This window comes from Myotis yumanensis, unplaced genomic scaffold (genome assembly GCF_028538775.1).
Source record: "Myotis yumanensis isolate MYYU_CA2020_CCGP unplaced genomic scaffold, mMyoYum1.0.hap1 SCAF_2, whole genome shotgun sequence".
Lineage (NCBI taxonomy): Eukaryota > Metazoa > Chordata > Mammalia > Chiroptera > Vespertilionidae > Myotis > Myotis yumanensis.
This window is the reverse complement of record NW_027223753.1, coordinates 102,120,798-102,139,651: the sequence shown is the minus strand read 5'-3', so window position 1 is coordinate 102,139,651 and position 18,854 is coordinate 102,120,798. Positions and strand designations below refer to the sequence as shown.

Genomic DNA, 18,854 nt, shown 5'->3' with positions numbered 1-18,854 from the left:
TTTTGTGGCAAGACTGAGATTGGTAGTAATTCCCTGTTGCTGAGAGATTCTTCTGTTTATGTGAGCCTGCCAGAGTTGAGGGTCTCCATGCTGCTGTGAACTTGAGAACCTTGTTTTTTTGTTGCTGGGCTGTGGGGCAGCCAAATAAGTACTGGCATCAAAGTCATGCAGCCAGGTGTCCATCCCAAGCCCACCATTACCTTGCTGGTGACTCTGAGCAGGTATCTCACCTTTCTGATCTCAGACTGGCCATCTACAGAATGCGGGTGTCATATGGCCCACCTTGCTAGGTGGCAGCAACATGACACAGGGTGTAAGACCCTGGCATCTGCTGGGTTAGGGCCATCAGAGGATGTCCCTTTGTTCCTCCCAGGAGGCCCACATGCCTGTCTCAGATGACGAAGAGCTCAAAAAATTGGGAACCCTGCTCTAGATTTGATTCTTGTTGCAATAGCATGGGAAGATGTAGAGTGAAATGGGGAGAAGCTCTTGGTTCAATTACTAAGCCAAGATCACTATTTTGACTACCAGTCTGTCCACTTCTCACTAACTCCACTACCACTTCCTCATTCAAAACTCTATCTTTAAAGACTTGTCCCGACCACTACATCAGCCTCCTAATATATCCTTGCCTCCCCGATACACACAGCCATTCAGCATAGCATCTTCCCTGTGATGCTCTGATCATGGCACCTCCTGTGTAAAACCCCTCCATGGTTTCCTATTGCTCTGGGAATAAAATACTGACAGGCCCCCTGGTCCCTTACAGACCTCTGTGACCTGCATCCCAACCCCATCTCCACCCCAGCCCCGCTGGCCTTCTTCCCATCCTTAAGCAAGCGAAAGTCCTTTCAACCTCAGGGCCTTTGCCCTGGCTATTCCTTCTGCCTGGGCAGTCTTCTGCCCTTCCATTCTGGACTCACATGTCACTCCACCCAAGAGAAGCCTTCATGAGTCTCCCTTGTAGCACAGACTCGTCCCTATCCATCCCTCACCTTGCTACACTTTTCTCGTATCTCTTTGACTACTTCAGTGCATATTCCTGATTTATTTGCTCATTATGCAGCGCTTTGTAACGGTTCAGCCCCAAAGCCACCTGCTTGGTTCTTTTCACAGCCAATGACCTTGACCACATGGCAATGATAACAGTGCCTATCACATAGGTGTGGGAGGAGGAGATTACGTATTCCCCATGAGGCACTCAGAACCGTGCCTGACACACTGCACAGGCACCATAAATCATAGTTGAAGTGTTATCACTTGTCTCTTGGGCTAGAAGGCAGCTCGTTGAGAGAGCAAAGTCCTCTGATGCAGAGGCTGGCATATGAGGGCATGGTCACTATGGCACAGTGGATGTGGGGACAGACCCCTGCCCCAATTCCTTCTGGAGTAGGAGGAGGAACAGAAGAGTGACAGGGAGAAGCTGCTGAATGATGGCAGGTAACCTACCCAGCATTACGCAGGTCTCCATTCAAATGCCACCTCCTCCAGAAGGCCTTCCTTGACCACCTGGCCTGAGACAACCCCCTGAGGTTGAAAGGACTTTCACTTGCTTAAGCGTCAGTGGGGCTGGGGTGGAGATAGGGTTGGGATGCAGGTCACAGAGGTCTGTAAGGGACCAGGGGGCCTGTCAGTATTTTACAGTACTCACTACTGTACTCATAATTAACCCGGTGCTGCTGTTTTTACAGTACTCACTAATTTCAGAAATGACTTTGCTTACTTTGTAATGGTGTGCCTAGCATCAGTCTTCTTTCCAACTATGAGGAAGTCCATGGAGCCAAGATCTGTCAGTCATGTTCTCCTGGACCCCTCGGTGCCTGGCACACAGTAGGTGCTCAGGAAACACATGGAGAAATGCATGACTCCCAGGCAGTTCAGCTCCTCTGTGCCAGTGAGCTAATGGTTTTTCTGAGCTGCTGAGGACAAGGGCCAGGTTTTGTTTATCTATTGACTCGCAGGTGTGGGTGGCACCTCACACTCTGTTGTGTGAGTACTTTTTATTTCTGACCCAAAATACAAGATTGAACATTCATTCCTGCACATTTTCATTTTCATTCCATTTAGCCCAGCATTCTGTTAGCTTTCCCTTCCAACTCTTCCTTGACTTCAAACAGGATAAAAATGTTGACTAAGTCAAGGCCTCAGGAACCCCTCCCCCACACGTGACTCAGAGGCCTTTTCCCAGAAGAAACCCTAGCCTCCACTCCCTCCCCACCCCACCCCACCCCCAACAGCTTCTCAGGGTGAAAAGGGTGCTCCTTCGATGGTAAATTTGTGAACTCACAACACTGTACTCAAGAGATCCAGAGTTTCCACCACCATAATAAAGGTTCTGAAAAGTCCTGCAGACAAGTGAGCAGCTGGAGCAGGCTTCCCCTGGAGGGTCCACCTTGGACTCAGTGACACTCTGGTGGAGCTGCCCTTCAGAGGCACCTACATCAAGAAACACTACTCTGGAGACCCTCACAGGTTGACCATGCTCATAATGTGGGGTTTTCACTAACCAGGAATCCACCAAAGTTTGTCCACTTACCCCCAAGCCCGATATTTTTCCCCAAGGGCACAGCAGAGGCACATCCCAGCTTGTGATATTGCTGAGGATGATGAGATGGAATTCTAGGCAACATTACCCTTGAAAGTCCCTTAAATCAGCCTCAAAATTCAGAATACCTCGTTTTTTATGCAAGTACAGTAAAGCATTCATGTGGATGTGTAATGCATATGTAGTAGCACAGAATATAGAAGAGTACATATCCAAAATATACCTATAGTATTTTTTGAATTCTGTTTAGATTTCACATATAAGTGAAATCATATGGCATTTGTCTTTCTCTGTCTGACTGATCTCACTTTAAATATTCTCAAGGTCCATCTATGTTGTTCCAGATAGCAAGATCTCATTCTTCTTCATGGCTGAACAATATCCCATTGCACATATGCACCATATCTGCTTTATCCATTCATTCAATAGACACTTGGGCTTTTCCATGTCCTGCTATTGGAAATACTACTGCAGTGAACATCGGAGTACAGATATCTCTTTAAGATAATGATCTAGTTTTCTTCAGATATATACCCAGAGTGGGATTACTGGGACTTAGGGTAGTTCTATTTTTAATTTTTTGAGAAACCTCTATACTCTTTTTCATAGTGGCCACACTAATTTACATTTCCATACATGCAGTATTTTAATTTATTTTTTCCCTAAGTGCATTTTCCTGAATTCATATAAACTGAATATTCATGAGATCATACACCATGTCCCCAGCCCATGTGCCCCCCCTACATTTATTTATTTATCTGCCCCACAGATATTAACTAGAATCTTCTGAGTGGTCAACAGCTGATGAATCAGCCACAGGCTCAGAATTTCAGGGCACTCACTGACTGGCGGGGAGTCAGGGCTTAAATGTAGAAGAGGAGAGGGCACTGGGTGATGAGCAGGTGGACTGTCACATGGAAGGCTGCCTGCAGGGTCACCTGAAATAGGCTGGCCCACAACCCAGGGGAGGAAGGGTGTGGCAGTGGAGAAGCAGCCCAGAAAAGCTTTCAGTAGTGACACAGCCAGGAGCCAGGGGCCCAGAGATGGGTGCCCTGGTCTGGAGGAGGAGGAGTAGGGAAGGCAGGAAGAGGCAGAGGGAGAGGTGGGGACAGTCAATCTGCAGGGTTTTGTGTTCAGGCCTCGGGTGTGCCTGGGAGGAGAACTGTCAGAAGAGTCTCCGTCTCAAGTGAGAGGCAGGATGTAGGAAGGTAATCAGATTCCTAGCACACGCAGAAATCTGCTCTGTCTCCAGCATTATGGTCAACAAAGGAATGGCAATTTCCGATGTATGCTTCTGGGCATCTGCATTCTTTTCCAAATACTCCTGACCTCCGGTTTGGTGCTTCCTTGCCAGGATTTTTCCAGGGATGGGCACAGATGACCTGGGATTCAGGCCCTGGGACTCACCCTTCTCTACGGATGGTAACCTTGGTGCACTTCTGGGCTTCTGTTCTGGTTGCACTTGTCATCACTTCTCTTCAGCAGTCACTTCCGCAGTTCCCCTCTCTCCCTGAGCCTCTCACCTGGGAATCTGCATGCCTTGCACAATTCATCTTTTTGCGCCCCCCCCCCCCCCCCCCCCGCCCCCCGCCCCAGGGGCTGTAAGAGTGGATGGAGTACATGTCTGCTGAGCTGTGCTGCTTGGAGGGAGGACCTTTCCAGGGAGAGAGACAGAAGCGAGGGCTGGGGCCAGCTCCAGTTGCTGCCTTTTCTTAACAATACCCCGTCTTGCCTGAGCAAAGACCTTTCTCTTCCTATTCTTGTCCAGAACACAGCTAACAAAGGACACTTTCTCTCATTTGCATTTCTTTTGCAAGCCTCAGAGCATTCTATGTTTTAGTTCTCCTGACACTATTTTTGAGATAAGTCTTTTGTTATAATGTTCTTTTTCCAATTTCCATATGGTGGACAGACACACACACACACACACACACACACACACACACACCACACACTTTTACACCCACAAACTTTCAGTCATTCTCTGTTGAGGATTTACAGGTGAATAATACAGGTTACTGCAATCTAGTTGGAAGAAAGAGATAGATAATTCAATTAAACACAAAGTAAGGATGGCTAATGTGCTGGGCCACAAGCAGAGGGAGGACTATCAGGAAGGTCCCTCAGAGAAGGGACACTGGAGCTGTCTTGATAGGCATGCTTCACCAACAATGCATCTATCTAGTAAGAGCTATTCTTATTAATCCCTTACCAGGTATTGTGCAAGCCTGTTATGTGCCTTGCTTTATTCACTCCTCACAACCTTAGAAAGCAGATATTTTATTATTCATTTTATAAATGAGGAAACTGAGGCCTTGAGAGGTCAGTTAATTCACTCAAGGTCCTGCCACTGGGAAATGGAGCCAGAATGTGAACCCAGGTTTATCAGTCTCCAGGGCCCTGCTTTGAAACCACTGGGCTACATTGCCTATTACCTGGAAGATGGGAGAGGAAGGGCATTACTAGACTGAAGGAACAAAATGTGCAAAGGCATGGAGGCAGGAAGGAATAGGTAGTGGCCCTTGATGGGTACTCAGCAGTGCTCTCCTCCTTGCTTGGTGGAAAGAGACACTTAGATAGAACCAAGGTAGGAGAGAAGGGTGGAGGCAGCAGGCCTACACCTGTCCCTTCCCCAAGTTCCATCTCTGCGGGTCCATTACCTTAATCAGACCCAGCCGAGGCCCTGCTCCCAGTTTCTCTGGTTGTTCATCAAGAGATTCTCTAATTCCTGTGGATGGAGACACCCGGATGTGGCATATTCTGAGCCCAGAGGGTGTGAACTGCCATGCCACAGGGCTGGCAAAAGCAACCTTTTTCCATCTGTGTATTTTCCAAATCATCATGTATTTCAGCTTGTGTCACTGCAGATTGCTCACTCTCTGACCCATTGGCTTTAAATAGAAAAAGAAAAAAATACAATGCACTTTGTGGTTTCCAGTAAGATACCGTAAATACACCCAGATAATATTCCGGGGCAAACCATTTGCAGTGGATGCTCAGGGCAGTGCAATGGAACCTTTCGGGCAGCCTGGACATCAGTGCATTTCCTCTGTACCCGCCAGGATTGCTGTGGGGCGGGAATGCGTGGAGGGCGTCAGTCAGGCTCCCCACTGAAAATCTCAGTAACAATACCAGTCTTTTCTGGGCACTTTCTAGAGGCCTAGTCTTTTCACACAGGGGTTTCCTTGAACCTTCATGGCAACTTGGCAGTGTCCTCCTGGTGGTTCCCATTTAACAGATGGGGAAGCTGAGACTCAGGAGGCAGAGTCTTTGCTCAGGGTCACCCAGCTAAATAGGAGCAGAGAGGAAAGACTGGCGAGCTCCATTTTATTCGAGTTCTGAGCTAAAGCCACCTGGACTTCTGGAGGGACATTTTTTTGGAGATATGGGTAGATTCAGAGTTCAGGAGGGTGTGGTAGAGGGGAGAGTGGAGATTCCATACTGGAAGCCAGGAGACCCTGGTTATTCCCCTGGTCTCGCTGAGTCACTGGAGACTTTGGGCAAGTCTCTTGACTTCCTTGAACCTGTCATTCAAGGAGGAACCATGGGCTTCATGTCTGGGGCTCTGGGATTCTATTCCCTGATTCCAGGGGCATCAGAACCTCTGCTGGGGCAGGATAGCAGGGGCCAGAGGACCTGCTACTGCCCTCTCTATAGCTTCAGCTGCTCCCACACCCCATCGCTCACCTGCTTCCACCACAGACTGTATCATGCCAGGGCCACCACACAATCTTTCTCTGGCCTGGAGCCCTCCCTCTGCACCCCCCGCCCTCCCCCCCCCCCGCCCCTACACACACACACACAGACAGCCTCCTAGCTGCTTCTCCATGCTCAAAAGCTACCATGCCAGATGCCTTCTGCTCTGACACTGTCCTGTTCTACATTCTTCAGAGTCCTCAGCTGCTACTGAGTGTTTTTTTAATTTTTATTTTTTAAATTTTGTTTTATTGCTTAAAGTATTACAAAGAGTATTACATATGTCTCCTTTTTTCCCCCCCTTGACATTACCCCGGCCTCCCCTACGCTACTGAGTGTTTTGATCTCCCTATCTGTACCCCATAAAGTCAAGGCATGTCTAAATCTCTCTTGTCAGTTTTCTCAGCCCCTAGTGTGGTATCTGGCACATAGTAACTGTTTAAGAAATATCTGTTGAGTGAAGAAATAGGGCACATGGCTCACTCAGTCAAGGAGACCAAGGGGATGTCTGGCTTTGATAGAAGTTCTTCCTCTGCTCATGGGCAGGAGGTAGAGGTGATGGTCAGGGGCAAGAGGTAGAGGTGGATGGTCAGGGGCAGGAGGTAGAGGTGATGGTCAGGGCAGAGAGGGTGGGGCTGTCCCTGGAGGGTACATGGTCAGTGATGGTCAAGCCCAGTATCTGCTGCTTATGGGCCCCATGTGGTAAATCCAGGAAAGAGGCTGGGCTGTGGTCAGTAGGACTAGAGTGAGTATCATGCCCTTACAGTAGAGAGTAACTCAGATGCTGGAGCTGGGCTAACTGGATTGGAATCCTTGTCAGGTTACATCACTTCTCTAGGTCTCAATTTCTATGTCTGTAAAATGGAGATAATAACACCCACACCTCATAGGATTGTTGTAGGATTAAGTGAGTCGATCTATATTGAGTGCTTAGAACAGAGCCTGGCAAATAGTAAGCAATTTTATGACTTGCTATGCTTATTATGAACATTGGGTACATTGTCTCACTCCACTTCTGCAGCAATCAAGCAGCCATCTCTAAACCGTCTTCCAGATCTTGTAAGGGACAAAGGAGATGGCATTCAGGAAATCACCTAGTGGGAGGGTCATTCTCAGGCCAATGGGGTGGTCCTTCTCAGAGTATTGCCATGGTCAGGGTCTGGGTGTGCTCTGGAGTTGTTGAGATAGCATGTGACCTCTGGGCTTGCATCTGGACTCTGCCAGAGCAAGTCTCCCTGAGCCTCAGTTTCTCCACTGATAAAATAAGGAACTGTTAGTCACCTGGGTAGGGTGAAGAAGGAATAGACAGATGGCTGGAGTATGCTGTGGCCTTTCATGCTCAAAGTCTGAGATTCTGGGACCCTTCTCTACCTTTTTACTGTCATTAAAACCAGTTCTTGGCTCAGCAAGCTTATCTCATTTGAGTTGATGGGGTCTTACAAATCATTTATTGAGAAGTCTTAACTAAGTGACATCTCTTGACAGCAATAAAGGTATTTTTATAAGAGTCGATGCCGTAAGCCCAAGTAATGGTAAGCTTTCAGACACAGCAAAGAGCCAGGAAGGGAGGGAGGCTGGGACTGAGGAAGGACACTGCCAATCTGGCCCCAGAATCCAAGTCTGGCCGGTGTCCAGGTGGGCAGCCTCAGTGAATGGCATTACTTGTCAGAGCCTCGGCTTCCTCACCTGTCAAATTGTGAGAAAAGGTGGCTATCCAATGGGACTATTGGAAATATCACACAGATAGCCAAATACGGGTCTGGCACATAATAGATGATCAACAAATGTTACTTTCTTTCCACCCTTCTCCTTCACCCCAAGCCAAACCCCAACCTCAGGCCTCTGGCTACCTCTGTGTAGACATGGCTTCTTGGGGAAGCCATGCTGCCTGGGCTGGGGGTCATCCCCACCCTGCCTCGCAGAGCCTCTTGGGATCTCGGTTGGGTTGTTCTCCTTAAGAGCAGGTGAGCACACTTTCCAAAGCACTGCATGGAAGCACTAAATAAAGGTCACGTGGTTGTTGGCCACTGTCTGGAGCTTTCTTTCATTCGTTCATTTATTCATTTGACAAATATTTACTGAGTGACTACCTACTACTTGTAACAAAGTGTTTGCCTTCAAGGAAATTACATTCCAGAGGGGCAATGGAGGTGGTAGGTGAGGTAGAAGAACAGAAAATAAACAAGTAAGTCTAAAATATAAGGAAAGTTATGGAGAAAACTAAAGTAGGGGACGTTTCTCTCTGCACCTCCCAACAGTGACTGTAATTTCATCCATTATAATAATTATAATACTCACTATTGTTTATTTAAGCATTGGGTATATGACAGGTGATACCTACTTCTTTCTACAAGGTGGCTGATATTAACAGATATGGAAATAGAGGCTCAGAGAGGTTCAGTGACTTGCTCTGTCTGGCAGGGTTCAAATTGGAATTTAGGTCTGCTATTCATTTATCCCTCACACATCATGGTGGGAGTTGTAAACAGTGGATCAAGACAGACATGGTCCTTGTCCCCTTGTATATTCATTTGGATGGGCAGACAGACCTTGGACCAGCCCCATACACCATGAGGCTGTCTTGTTCTTCAAGGTATCATGGAGCATGATGTGGTGAAATGGGACACAGTGGTAATAATAACAATGGCTGGTGTTTACTGAACACTTACTACATGTCCAGTGCTGTGCTCAGCACCTTTCCCTCATTCTGTTTAGATGCTGTTATTCCCATTTCACAGAGTAAACAGGGGCTTAGAGCAGTTAACAGGCCTGACATTAGTTACACAGTCAGCCTGATGCCCAGGGCAGTTTCCCCAGTGGTCAGTGTTGGAGGAGAAGTGAGATGGGACTGGGTGGTGTTAGCCTAATGTTGGTGGGCAAGGCCAATGTCAAGATATCAAGGGATCAACAGTGACCCTTTAGCATCTGGAAGTATTAGACTTTACCAGCCAGTACCTGGGTCCCTGGGACCTTTGAAGCCAAGAATGACTGCACCTCAACATTTCTCAGACTCTAGGCCACCGCCTTCACTCCTCAGCAGGTACTGAGGTGAGGGAGCTAGGGGCCCCTGATAAGACTTCACTCTGGTCTGGAGGCCCACCTTAGGCTCAGGGGAGTTAAATGTGTTGTGGTGCAGCTGCCCTTCACCCATTTGGAATCTGATGAGAATCTTGCATGGGTAGCGTGCCATTATCATTATGTTTAACTAGTGTCTGTTGTCATCATTTGCAAAGTCATGGGGCTCAGAGAGACCCCAGGGATTGGTAATCACTTGGTGGTAGAGCTCCTGCACACAGAATCACCAGGAAGGAGGTTGGGCTGGCAGCCCCACTGCCCCTGGCCCCACCTCCCATAAGGAGCCTGGGAGAAAGGCAAGTCTCAGATGACAGGCCAGGCCCCACCCCTTCCAATTTACATACTCCACTCAAGGTCTGATTAAGGGGACCCAGTCTTCTTTCTTGGAGTCATTTAATTCCTGGGGACAGTTCTTGGTCTGTGTGGAGTGTCCAGAGGCAGAGTCCGCAGTTCAGCTCTGCAGCCTACCAGGCGAGCGGCCTGAGCAAACCATACCTTTCTCTTGGCCTCAGTTTCTCCAATGGTAAAGGAAGATAAATGAAGACTTCTACTGCTTACCGCACAGCTCTTTCATAAAGAACTGTTACTACTGCCATAGATAGAAATTGCAATAAATTTAATAGTTGGGGCCGTTTTCTCATGCCAGTCTCTGTGTTAAATGCTTTACCTTTGTTAATTTTGTTCTAGTCCTAAATGAGTGGGTAGTTAGCATCCCTATTTTATAGTAGAGAAACTGGAGCACAGAGAAGTTGATGATCCAGCCAAGGTCACACAGCTAGGAGTGATAGAACAGGGACTCCCCAGCACCTATCCTGCTCTCTCTATACTTTTCATCTGATATTATTTTTCTTGATGTCGGCGAGGGTCTAATCTGACTGTAGGCTGTCCCCTTCAGTGTAGTCTTACCTGTCCGTTGACATCTGGAGCAGTTAGAGCTGCTGCTCAGGGGCTTTATCTTTGGGACCAGTCTTCCCGCTTGGCTTGGATGCCCTTGGAACATGCAGAGGAGTAAATTAAAAACATGCAGAGGTAGAAATGAGGTTGCAAATCCCAGGAGATTCTGGTTGTCCACCCCTCACTCTTCCACCTCCTGCTCTGGCCAACTCAGACCCACCTGCTTGCTGCCCAGCTTTGGGGGAAGATTTTTCCAATCTGCCCTCTCCCTGGGAGTCTGTCCACTAAATGCTCTTGTCCAATGTCCTGCTTGAGTGGAACTTGAGGCCTGATCTCCTGTCCTCATGACCTTAAATTTCAAAGCTCCCTCTTTCCCAAAGCCCAGCAGCAGGAGATGGTCACTCTGTCCCTACCTGCCCTTCTGGTGGTCAGTTCTGTCTTCAACACATGGCCCCAACAGGCTCCCTTGCCTTCCAGTGAGCCCAGCAGAGCATTGCTAGTTCTTATGGACCATTTATTAATTTCACAAAACAAAAGCATTGTCAGGTATCCAGCCTGCCAAATTGTCAGACCTGTGTGCATGTCCACCCCATCGATGTGGCTTTGTCGCAGGCCCTCTGTCAGGAATTTATTACACACATGAGGTGTGTAATACCAATGTGAGAATATGTGCAGAGTCAGGGACCCAGTAGGTGTGTGATGGAGCTGGAATTTGAGCCCCTGTTTTAACAGGGTGCTGTGGATGGGCTGGCCTGGAATGTCAGAGTAAAGTGGCTTGGGCTACAGAAAGCCACTCAGTGGTGATTGGGTGGGGGCAGGGGAATACAGGTTGTCTGTGTCTTAGCAGCCCAGGTTAGGGTGGCCATGGGTGGGTGGGAAAAGGGTGTGTCTGAGTGTGGGTCCCAGTGATCTGGGACTTAAAGCAACTTGGAGGATGCCTTATCCACCTCCCAAACTGCTTAAGCCACTTCATCCCAACATCCTGAAGCACTTCTCCCCACTCGATCATGCCTGCTCAGCACTACTTCATCTCCTGCTCCAGCTTTGGGGGCCTTTCCCAACAGGCTGCTCTCCCTGAAACCCACACCACCCTGGCTCTGAGTGCGAACTTGCTGAATGCTCACTCGGAGTTCACGCTGCACACAGGGCTTCCTACAGAGTGCCTTGGTCCACCTTCATTATGTGCAGTAGACACTGCTTGCGAACCTGTTTGAGGCCCAGAGAGGCAAAGAGTGTGGGTGGTAGCATTTCTGCACACTGGCTACTCAGGACCCTTCCACCCCCACTAAGAGCCTAGCACCACTGGGCAGAGCCATCTTCAAATAGCTGGGAAGACTTGTGGAAAGTGACTTCTCAGCAGCTCCCCAGACCCCCTACTGCACCTTCCTGTTTACGTACCTGCTCTTTTCCACCCTGACTGTGGGCAGTCCTCACTCCTCTTCCCCAGCCCCTGCCTTCTAGGAGACCAAGGCCTGAGGATGCAGATGTCCAGGGTCCAGGGCCCAGCCTTCCCTGGAGATGCTCACAGTCTGGCCAAGAGGAGTGGGTGAGCCTGCGACTGGCAAGTGACACACAGCAGTAGTAACAGGGGCTCACAGAGAACAAGGGCTGTGTGTCAGGCACCTGTGAGGAGTCAGACGCAGAGCTGAGAGTGCTAAAAATTTTTTTAACTTCTAGTTCTTATTTTTGAACACTTAACAAGACAACATTCAAACAAATTTTAAAAGTTAGGATGGATTAATTTACAGTAAAATAATCAACTTAAAATATCAGCCCTTTCATTTAGGGCCAAGGAGGCCAATAGTTCCCATTTAAACAGATTTACAAAATTTATATTTTAACCTATATTTGATGGCATCGAAATATAAAAAGTATACAACTTCCATTGAGACCTTCCCTTCCCTTCAGAGTATAATTCATACAATTGCTCCTTTGTTCAGTTCTCAAACTTTTAAAAAATCACCAGTTCTATTTTGAAATATATCTACAACTCCACTGATAACAAGAACACTCTTAAAACAATTCTTATAGGACAAACTCTTACTGTTTTCTGTCATTGCCATGAGAAAAGTACTGTTGCAGAGTTTCCCTTTTACCTCTGAGTACATGGGACTCAGGGAGGGCTCAGCACTGGCTGAAAGTTACAGGACCAGAAATGGATGCCTCTGAGATGTGAGCCCAGGCTCAGGCTCCGGAGTCTGTGAGCAATGCAGGTGTTGAAGAAATGCTGTTTTGAGGGTTGTTGCCAGATGCTGTGAGAGCTGTTCACGTGCACAGTTTACACCCTAATTTGAGTGTTGTGGGGAGTGGGCGGTCATTCACAGGGTTGTCCCATCCTCTGGCCTTGGGAGCCTGGGCCAGCAGCCCACACGTCTCTCTCCTCCCCTGCCAGTCAGCTACCTAAGGGCAGGCAGCGATTGGGGCTTGAGTGGGCATGTGCATGACTGGTGCTCAGGCTTGGTCATCATGCCAGGATGGACCTCTCGGAGATAAGGAATGAGTGCTCAGTGGATCTTTGTGGAGCTCAGCCTCCCTTCTTATCCAGGCTGGTCCCCTCCCCAGATATCCTGGACCTGACCCCAGGCTTTCACCCTCTCCTCACAGGGAGCCGGGAGGCAGCCTTCACCTACGCCATCATCGCTGCTGGCGTGGCCCATGCCATCACAGCTGCCTGCACCCAGGGCAACCTAAGTGACTGTGGCTGCGACAAGGAGAAGCAAGGCCAGTACCACCGGGATGAGGGCTGGAAGTGGGGTGGCTGCTCGGCCGACATCCGCTACGGCATCGGCTTTGCCAAGGTCTTCGTGGATGCCCGGGAGATCAAGCAGAACGCCAGGACGCTCATGAACCTGCACAACAATGAGGCGGGCAGGAAGGTAGGGCGGGAGACCTGGGACAGCCTGCTCCCAGGTGGCAGGGCTCCCAGAAAGGCCACAGAGCTCCTCCCCTAGCTGGCTCTGCCCTCCCCAGCTGCTGATAGGGCTCAGGGTGTGGCATGAAGCTTGTCAGTTACTAGAGAGGTTGAATAACTGAATCTAGGTGAAAACAAATTTGATGTAACAGCGAGATGGAAAGAGGGAGGCTTGTGAACTCTTATCCTTGGGTCCACAAAATCAGCTGTGCAAACTCTGACTCGGGGAGAGGTTAAGATGGGTTGAGCAGGAGTCATCCCTTAACAGCAGGGCCGCTAGCATGTCATTGATCACCACTGCTGGAATCTGGCACTCAAAATAAAGGTACCTTTTTGAGTGCCTCCTCAGATGCTCCTGGATTCTGAGCTCAGCTTGGAAGAGAGCTAGGAATGTTCCAGGATATTTCTAGTGGAGGTGGCTGGGACAGAAAGGGGCTGGACACCCATTCCATGAAAAGCTGGCTGTCCTAAGGCAAGGAAGCAGAAGGGCCCAGAGTGCAGAGTGAGGGCCCACGGGGTGACGGGATCACGGAGAAGTAGGTCCTGCTGTGAGGAGCCAAGCCAAAGCCATGAGATATGGAGTGAGTTACCAAGAAAGGAGTGAGCTCTTTATCCCAGGAAGTATTTGGGCAGAGGCAGCTCAAGGTACCCAAGTCAGTGCTCCTGGCTCAGGCTGTGCCCTGGGCTGCAGCCTAAGGCTGGGAGTATGCTCTTACGTGCCTTTGAAGGCTGAGGTGCTCAGAACCCTTCCTGGAACCCCTAGGCCCAGGAGATGCTGGGAGAGGAAAAGCTCAGATGTCGGGTGGAGCTCTGTGGTGAAGTGTCTGTGAGCCAGGGCAGATGGAGAGGGGGGCTTAGGGCTACCTGGGGTGGGAACAGACCACTGCAGTGATAAGATTTGTGCTGACACCACCTGGGGCCACAAATGCTGGTACCCAGGGTGGCTGGGCAGGAGCAAGAGTGACAAAGACCTAAAAAACCATACACAAGGCTATATTGGACCCAGGAATGCAGACCCCATCCACAGGCCACCACTGTGGTTGTACAGGAAGGCAACGGGCCCACTGGAGCCAGACCCTGAGTTTAGACTCAGATTTTTATGTACCATCACTTCATTTTTAAGTGTTGGTATTTCAAATTGATTGTCAACAGTAGAAAAGGTAAAAAAAGAAAGGATTACCAGAGGCTCAAGTATTTAACTGGCTAAGTGTGGGCTATGAACACCCCATTTGGGTGACAGATGTATTAAGTGGCACATATCTTGCTCTGCTGGAGCACGTCTGTGGGCCAGGCAGTCTTATAGCTCTGGATGTATCAGCTCGCCTAATTCTCAAGGCATCTCTAAGAACAGTAGCATCATTATCCCCATTTTACAAGTGAAGAAATTGAGGATCAGAGTGGGTAAGTAATGGGCTGAGGGTCCCATCTCTACTAATAAAAGGGTAATATACTAATTAGGACATCTTCCAGACTTCCTCTGGACGTCCATCTGGACAAAGCCACAGCGGCTGCGAGGGCCTTGGGCTGGGGGCATGGGCAGGGCCCACGTGGGAGAGGTGGGCCTGTGCCGTGGGCTGGTCCAGTGCCGTGGCCCCTTTTGCAGAGGCCTGGGGCTCAGGCAGCCATGAGCACCAGCAGCTGTGAGGCCCAGAGCTCAGGCCTCGCAGCTGTGGAGGCCGGCAGTGACAGCAGCAGCAGGGTGATGGGGGCAATGCCTTTCCTTGTTTGGCCAGTTGCCTCCCACAGAGGGAGGCCAGACTGCCATTTAGGTCCAAGGGGAGTGGGCCTAAGCCATCAGTAGGACATCCCCTGAGGGCTCCCAGACTGTGAGAGAGGGCAGGCCTGGCTGAGGGACCCCCCCCCCCCCCCGCCCCAGTGCATGAATTTTCATGCACTGGGCCTCTAGTAGTTAATAAGCAGTGCCAGAATTCTGTCTCTAAGCTGACATTCTTTTTTTAAAAATATATTTTTATTGATTTCAGATAAGAAGAGAGAGGGAGAGATAGAAACATCAATGATAAGAGAGAATCACTAATCGGCTGCCTCTTGCACACCCCACACAGGGGATTGAGCCTGCAACCCAGGCTTGTGCCCTTGACCGGAATCAAAACTGGGACCCTTCAGTCCACAGGCCAATGCTCTATCCACTGAGCCAAACCAACTAGGGCAAAAGCTGACATTCTTTATATAGCATACACTGCTGTGGCATGGTGGTCAGAAGGCTTCCTGTAGGCTGGCACTGGGCTGCCTGGTTTAGATTCCAGCTTTATTATTCCTTCCCAGGAAGGAAGTAGAGCTGGCAGGAGTGTCCTCAAGGCTGAGGTGAGGAGGGAAGGAGACAAGGCAGGAGACCACTTACCCCGGGGCCTGGTACAGAGTTTGTCCTCAGCACAAGGCGGCTGTGATTACAAGTTGTGCAAACGCGTAACGCAGGAGGGAGTCCGTCTGGCAAGCGTTGGGGGTAAGGGGGGTAGCCTGCACACCTTAGAGAGGAGCAAGGTTCCCCTCTTGCAGATGAATGGGAGAGGACAAGCTGGCCCTTCCTCCAGCCTTCAGGTACCCTTCCCTCCCTCCTCTTCTCGAGCCTCTGGCCACATCCTGTGTGTAAGAGCCTCCCAGGAGTCTGGGTGAGTCACACCTGCAGAAACTCACCTGACATGATGCTGTCCTGGGTTAATTGGAAGGCCCTGCCTGGCTGGCAGCTCCTGTGCAGCCAGCACATCCCTCCAGGCTTTTCAGCTATTCATTTCTACTAGTTTCTGTGGTCAGATCACTCTTTAGGGCACAGGGCACAGGGCGTAGGCTTCCTCCCGCCCTTGAAACACTCCCTGGAGGCAGAAAAAGGGAGTGCTTCAAGAGTCTTCCCTCTTCCAGCCTCCGTTTCCTTATCCGTGGCTACCTGGTTGGGCCACTGTGAGAATTAAAGAAGAGAATTCTTAGCTTGGGATAAGAAAGGTTCAGTATATCCAGTGGGAAAAGCTTTCACAAGCCACAGAGTTCCACAGCGTGAGGGCTGCGGCTGCTGTTCCAGGCAACTCTTGGGTGGTGCAGCTGCTGGAATCTGTCAGACATCATAAGATCAACCTCAGTGGCTTCCTGGAGGAGACAAGTGAGGTTTGGCTTGGCAGGGAAGAGAGGGGAAGGTAACACAGGTTTGGTGTAGGGAGGCAGTGGTCAAATGTCCAGAGGTGAGGGCTTGGGGCAAGTTCAGGGGCCCAGACTGGCTGGTCTGTGAGTCACAGCATCTGGAGAGTCTGCATGGTCACCTGCCAGGCCAGGGAGTGAGAGCCTTGATTTGTCCCCTCAGATCTTTTTGTGGTTGCTGTCAGGTTTCAGCTCAGATGTCCCCTTTCAGGCAAGCTTCCTTTCCAATTCTCAGATGTCATCTTGTTCCTTTCTCTCCCACCCCACTCCATACCAGATCATGAGCTTGAAGTGTCTCATTCACAGCTGCACCCCCAAGGCTGGCATCAACAAGCCACTCTCTGTGTAGAGTGAAGAGTTGAGTACCTATGGTCACTGGTGAACCACTGATGGTTCTGGAGCAGGGAAGAGGCAGAACTCATAGACACTGACTCCAGGAAGGCAGAGTGAGGCCCTGGGCGGGATCAAGAATGGGGTGCAGAATGAGTGCAGACTGGGCTCTCCCAGAATGATGAGGAAAATAATATGGGGTGGGAGGGGGAAGAGGTGCTAGCAGCCTGACTCTGTATCTTTAATGCACATTCCTGTTAGCCTATAGTCTAGTCACTGCCCCTTCCTTAATTATCTGGTCTTGAAAGACCTGTTTACCTAAATACTCCCATTTCACAGAGGCCATAAACCATGAAACATACACAACCCCTGGAGGGGGTTATCAGCGCTGGTGCCAGGCCAGGCCAGGCCTTTAGGCATGGTTTCACATCCACCATCCCAACACACGGGGCTTTTTGCAAAGCCCGCAAAAGGTCCGGAAGTCTGACCCATATTTGGGGGACAAAGAAACCAAAGGGTATAAAGAGAAAGCTTCCTCCATATTGGCTTGCTCAGGATTTGGAAATAGGCTCCCCTGAGTCATGGTACTAGTACATCGGGAAATAAATGTTTTTTTCCTGTATCTCTGGGTACTCCTGTGTATTTTTCAGTCGCCTGGTAAATTCTGTAACAAGCTCAGGGAAACCAGCAGAAGGGCTCTCCCCATGTCGGCCCAGCTCCACTCTGGCTTGTGAGGACCTTTGTGGGTGGCTCCCCGGGATAGCAGTTCAACCTGGCGCTCTGTATTTTCCAGAGCCAAGAAGGGGGATTTGGGACTCCCCAGTGTACATAGGGAAAGGCCTGACCATCCACAGGTCTGGCCCTTTGTGGTGTGGGAGTGCAGACCCAGGGCAGTATCCATACTGCTCAGCCAGATCCCAGCAGGCTGGTGGTTTCTTAGCCCAGCCCTCTCTGCTACAGGGCACCTGAGCACCCACACACATATCCAAGTGGTCAGGAGCAAGGACAGCCACCTAGCCTAAGGCTTGGTTTATATCAGTTCTGAGTCCCATCCCTACTTGGAGATACAGTTTCCCCATTTGTCAAATGGGACTATGACATTGATTTATTCTGGATCCCAGGTGCTGGTCAGGGCCAGGTGAGGGTACACAGGGGAGGTGCCCCAGGATCCTGCTGTGTGCCATTTATTAGAAGGCATGGGGCCCCACCCCAGAACCTCCCCCACAGTAGGCCTCTGTGGGTCACACACACAGAGGAGAAAAGAGGCAGCCCAAAGCCACTCCTGGCTGAGTGTCTTGGAAAGGCTCACAGATGTGTTTATCACTGGCTCCCTCACTCCTGCTGTCAGCAGACAAGACTCAACCTGACCACAGGCTCTGGTGCTTGTTGGCAGCTGTTTGAGAAAAGGAGGAGGCAGGGAAAGTTAGGGAGGGGGGTGCGTGTATCGAGGAGCAGAAGTGGTGGCAGATCCAATGAGGGGAAACCGGGGGCAGCCCACTGACTCACCTGGCAGATGGGGAGAATAAACGCTGTGGGAGCATCCTGCCCTCACAGGTCTCCACTCCTCTGGGCAGAACCAGGTGCTGGTCTGTGGATGGGCCACAGGGCTGGGAGATGGGTATCTCTGTGGGACAGCCAGCTTTTCCATTCCCTCATTGTCTCATGCAATTGTGTGGTCTGCAGGGTGGAATCAGAATGACTAGGTGAATGGTAGAAATTATAGTCTTTCCCTATTAGAATTTTAGGGCCATAATATTTTTGGATTGAAATCACAGACTGTTCAGATTGAGAATGTAGGATATTAGGTTCACATCCTCATATGTGGGGTTTGGAATTATAGGATGTTTGGTTGGGAGGGAGAGAGACATAGGGAGCATTGGGTTGAAATGTTCAGATGGTAGAATCTTTGTGGCTTTGAATGATTTCTTTCCAGTCTTTTGTGCAGTGGGGAGATGAGCAAACCATGATTCTTTCCCTCAAGGTAATTGGTCTAGTGAAAGAGTCAGATAAGAGGAGCAAGAAGTATGATTTAGGGCTCACACCACAGGGACAATGCCACACAGAATGCTTAAGGGAGCCCAGGGAGGGAGTGCTCTCCCCGGGGACAAGTCTGAAGACCTCTAGAGGAACAAGGGACCATTAGAATGGCTTTGAAGGATAGGTAGGAGTCCACCAGGTGGACAGGATAGGTGGGGAAGAGGAGGGCAGTTCAGACAGAGAAAACAACATGTATAAAAGCGTGAAGTCCTAAAAGAGCAT

General features: G+C 49.7%; 1 protein-coding gene across 1 annotated transcript in view; it reads left to right on the top strand.

Moving 5' to 3' along the window:
* The window catches only part of WNT7A (Wnt family member 7A), a 96,677-nt gene that overhangs the window by 11,366 nt on the left and 66,457 nt on the right, over nt 1-18,854 (top strand). The window contains exon 3 of the mRNA XM_070403737.1: nt 12,815-13,086. Within this exon, the coding sequence (XP_070259838.1) occupies nt 12,815-13,086 (272 nt within the window). The remainder of the gene's footprint in view (nt 1-12,814; nt 13,087-18,854) is intronic.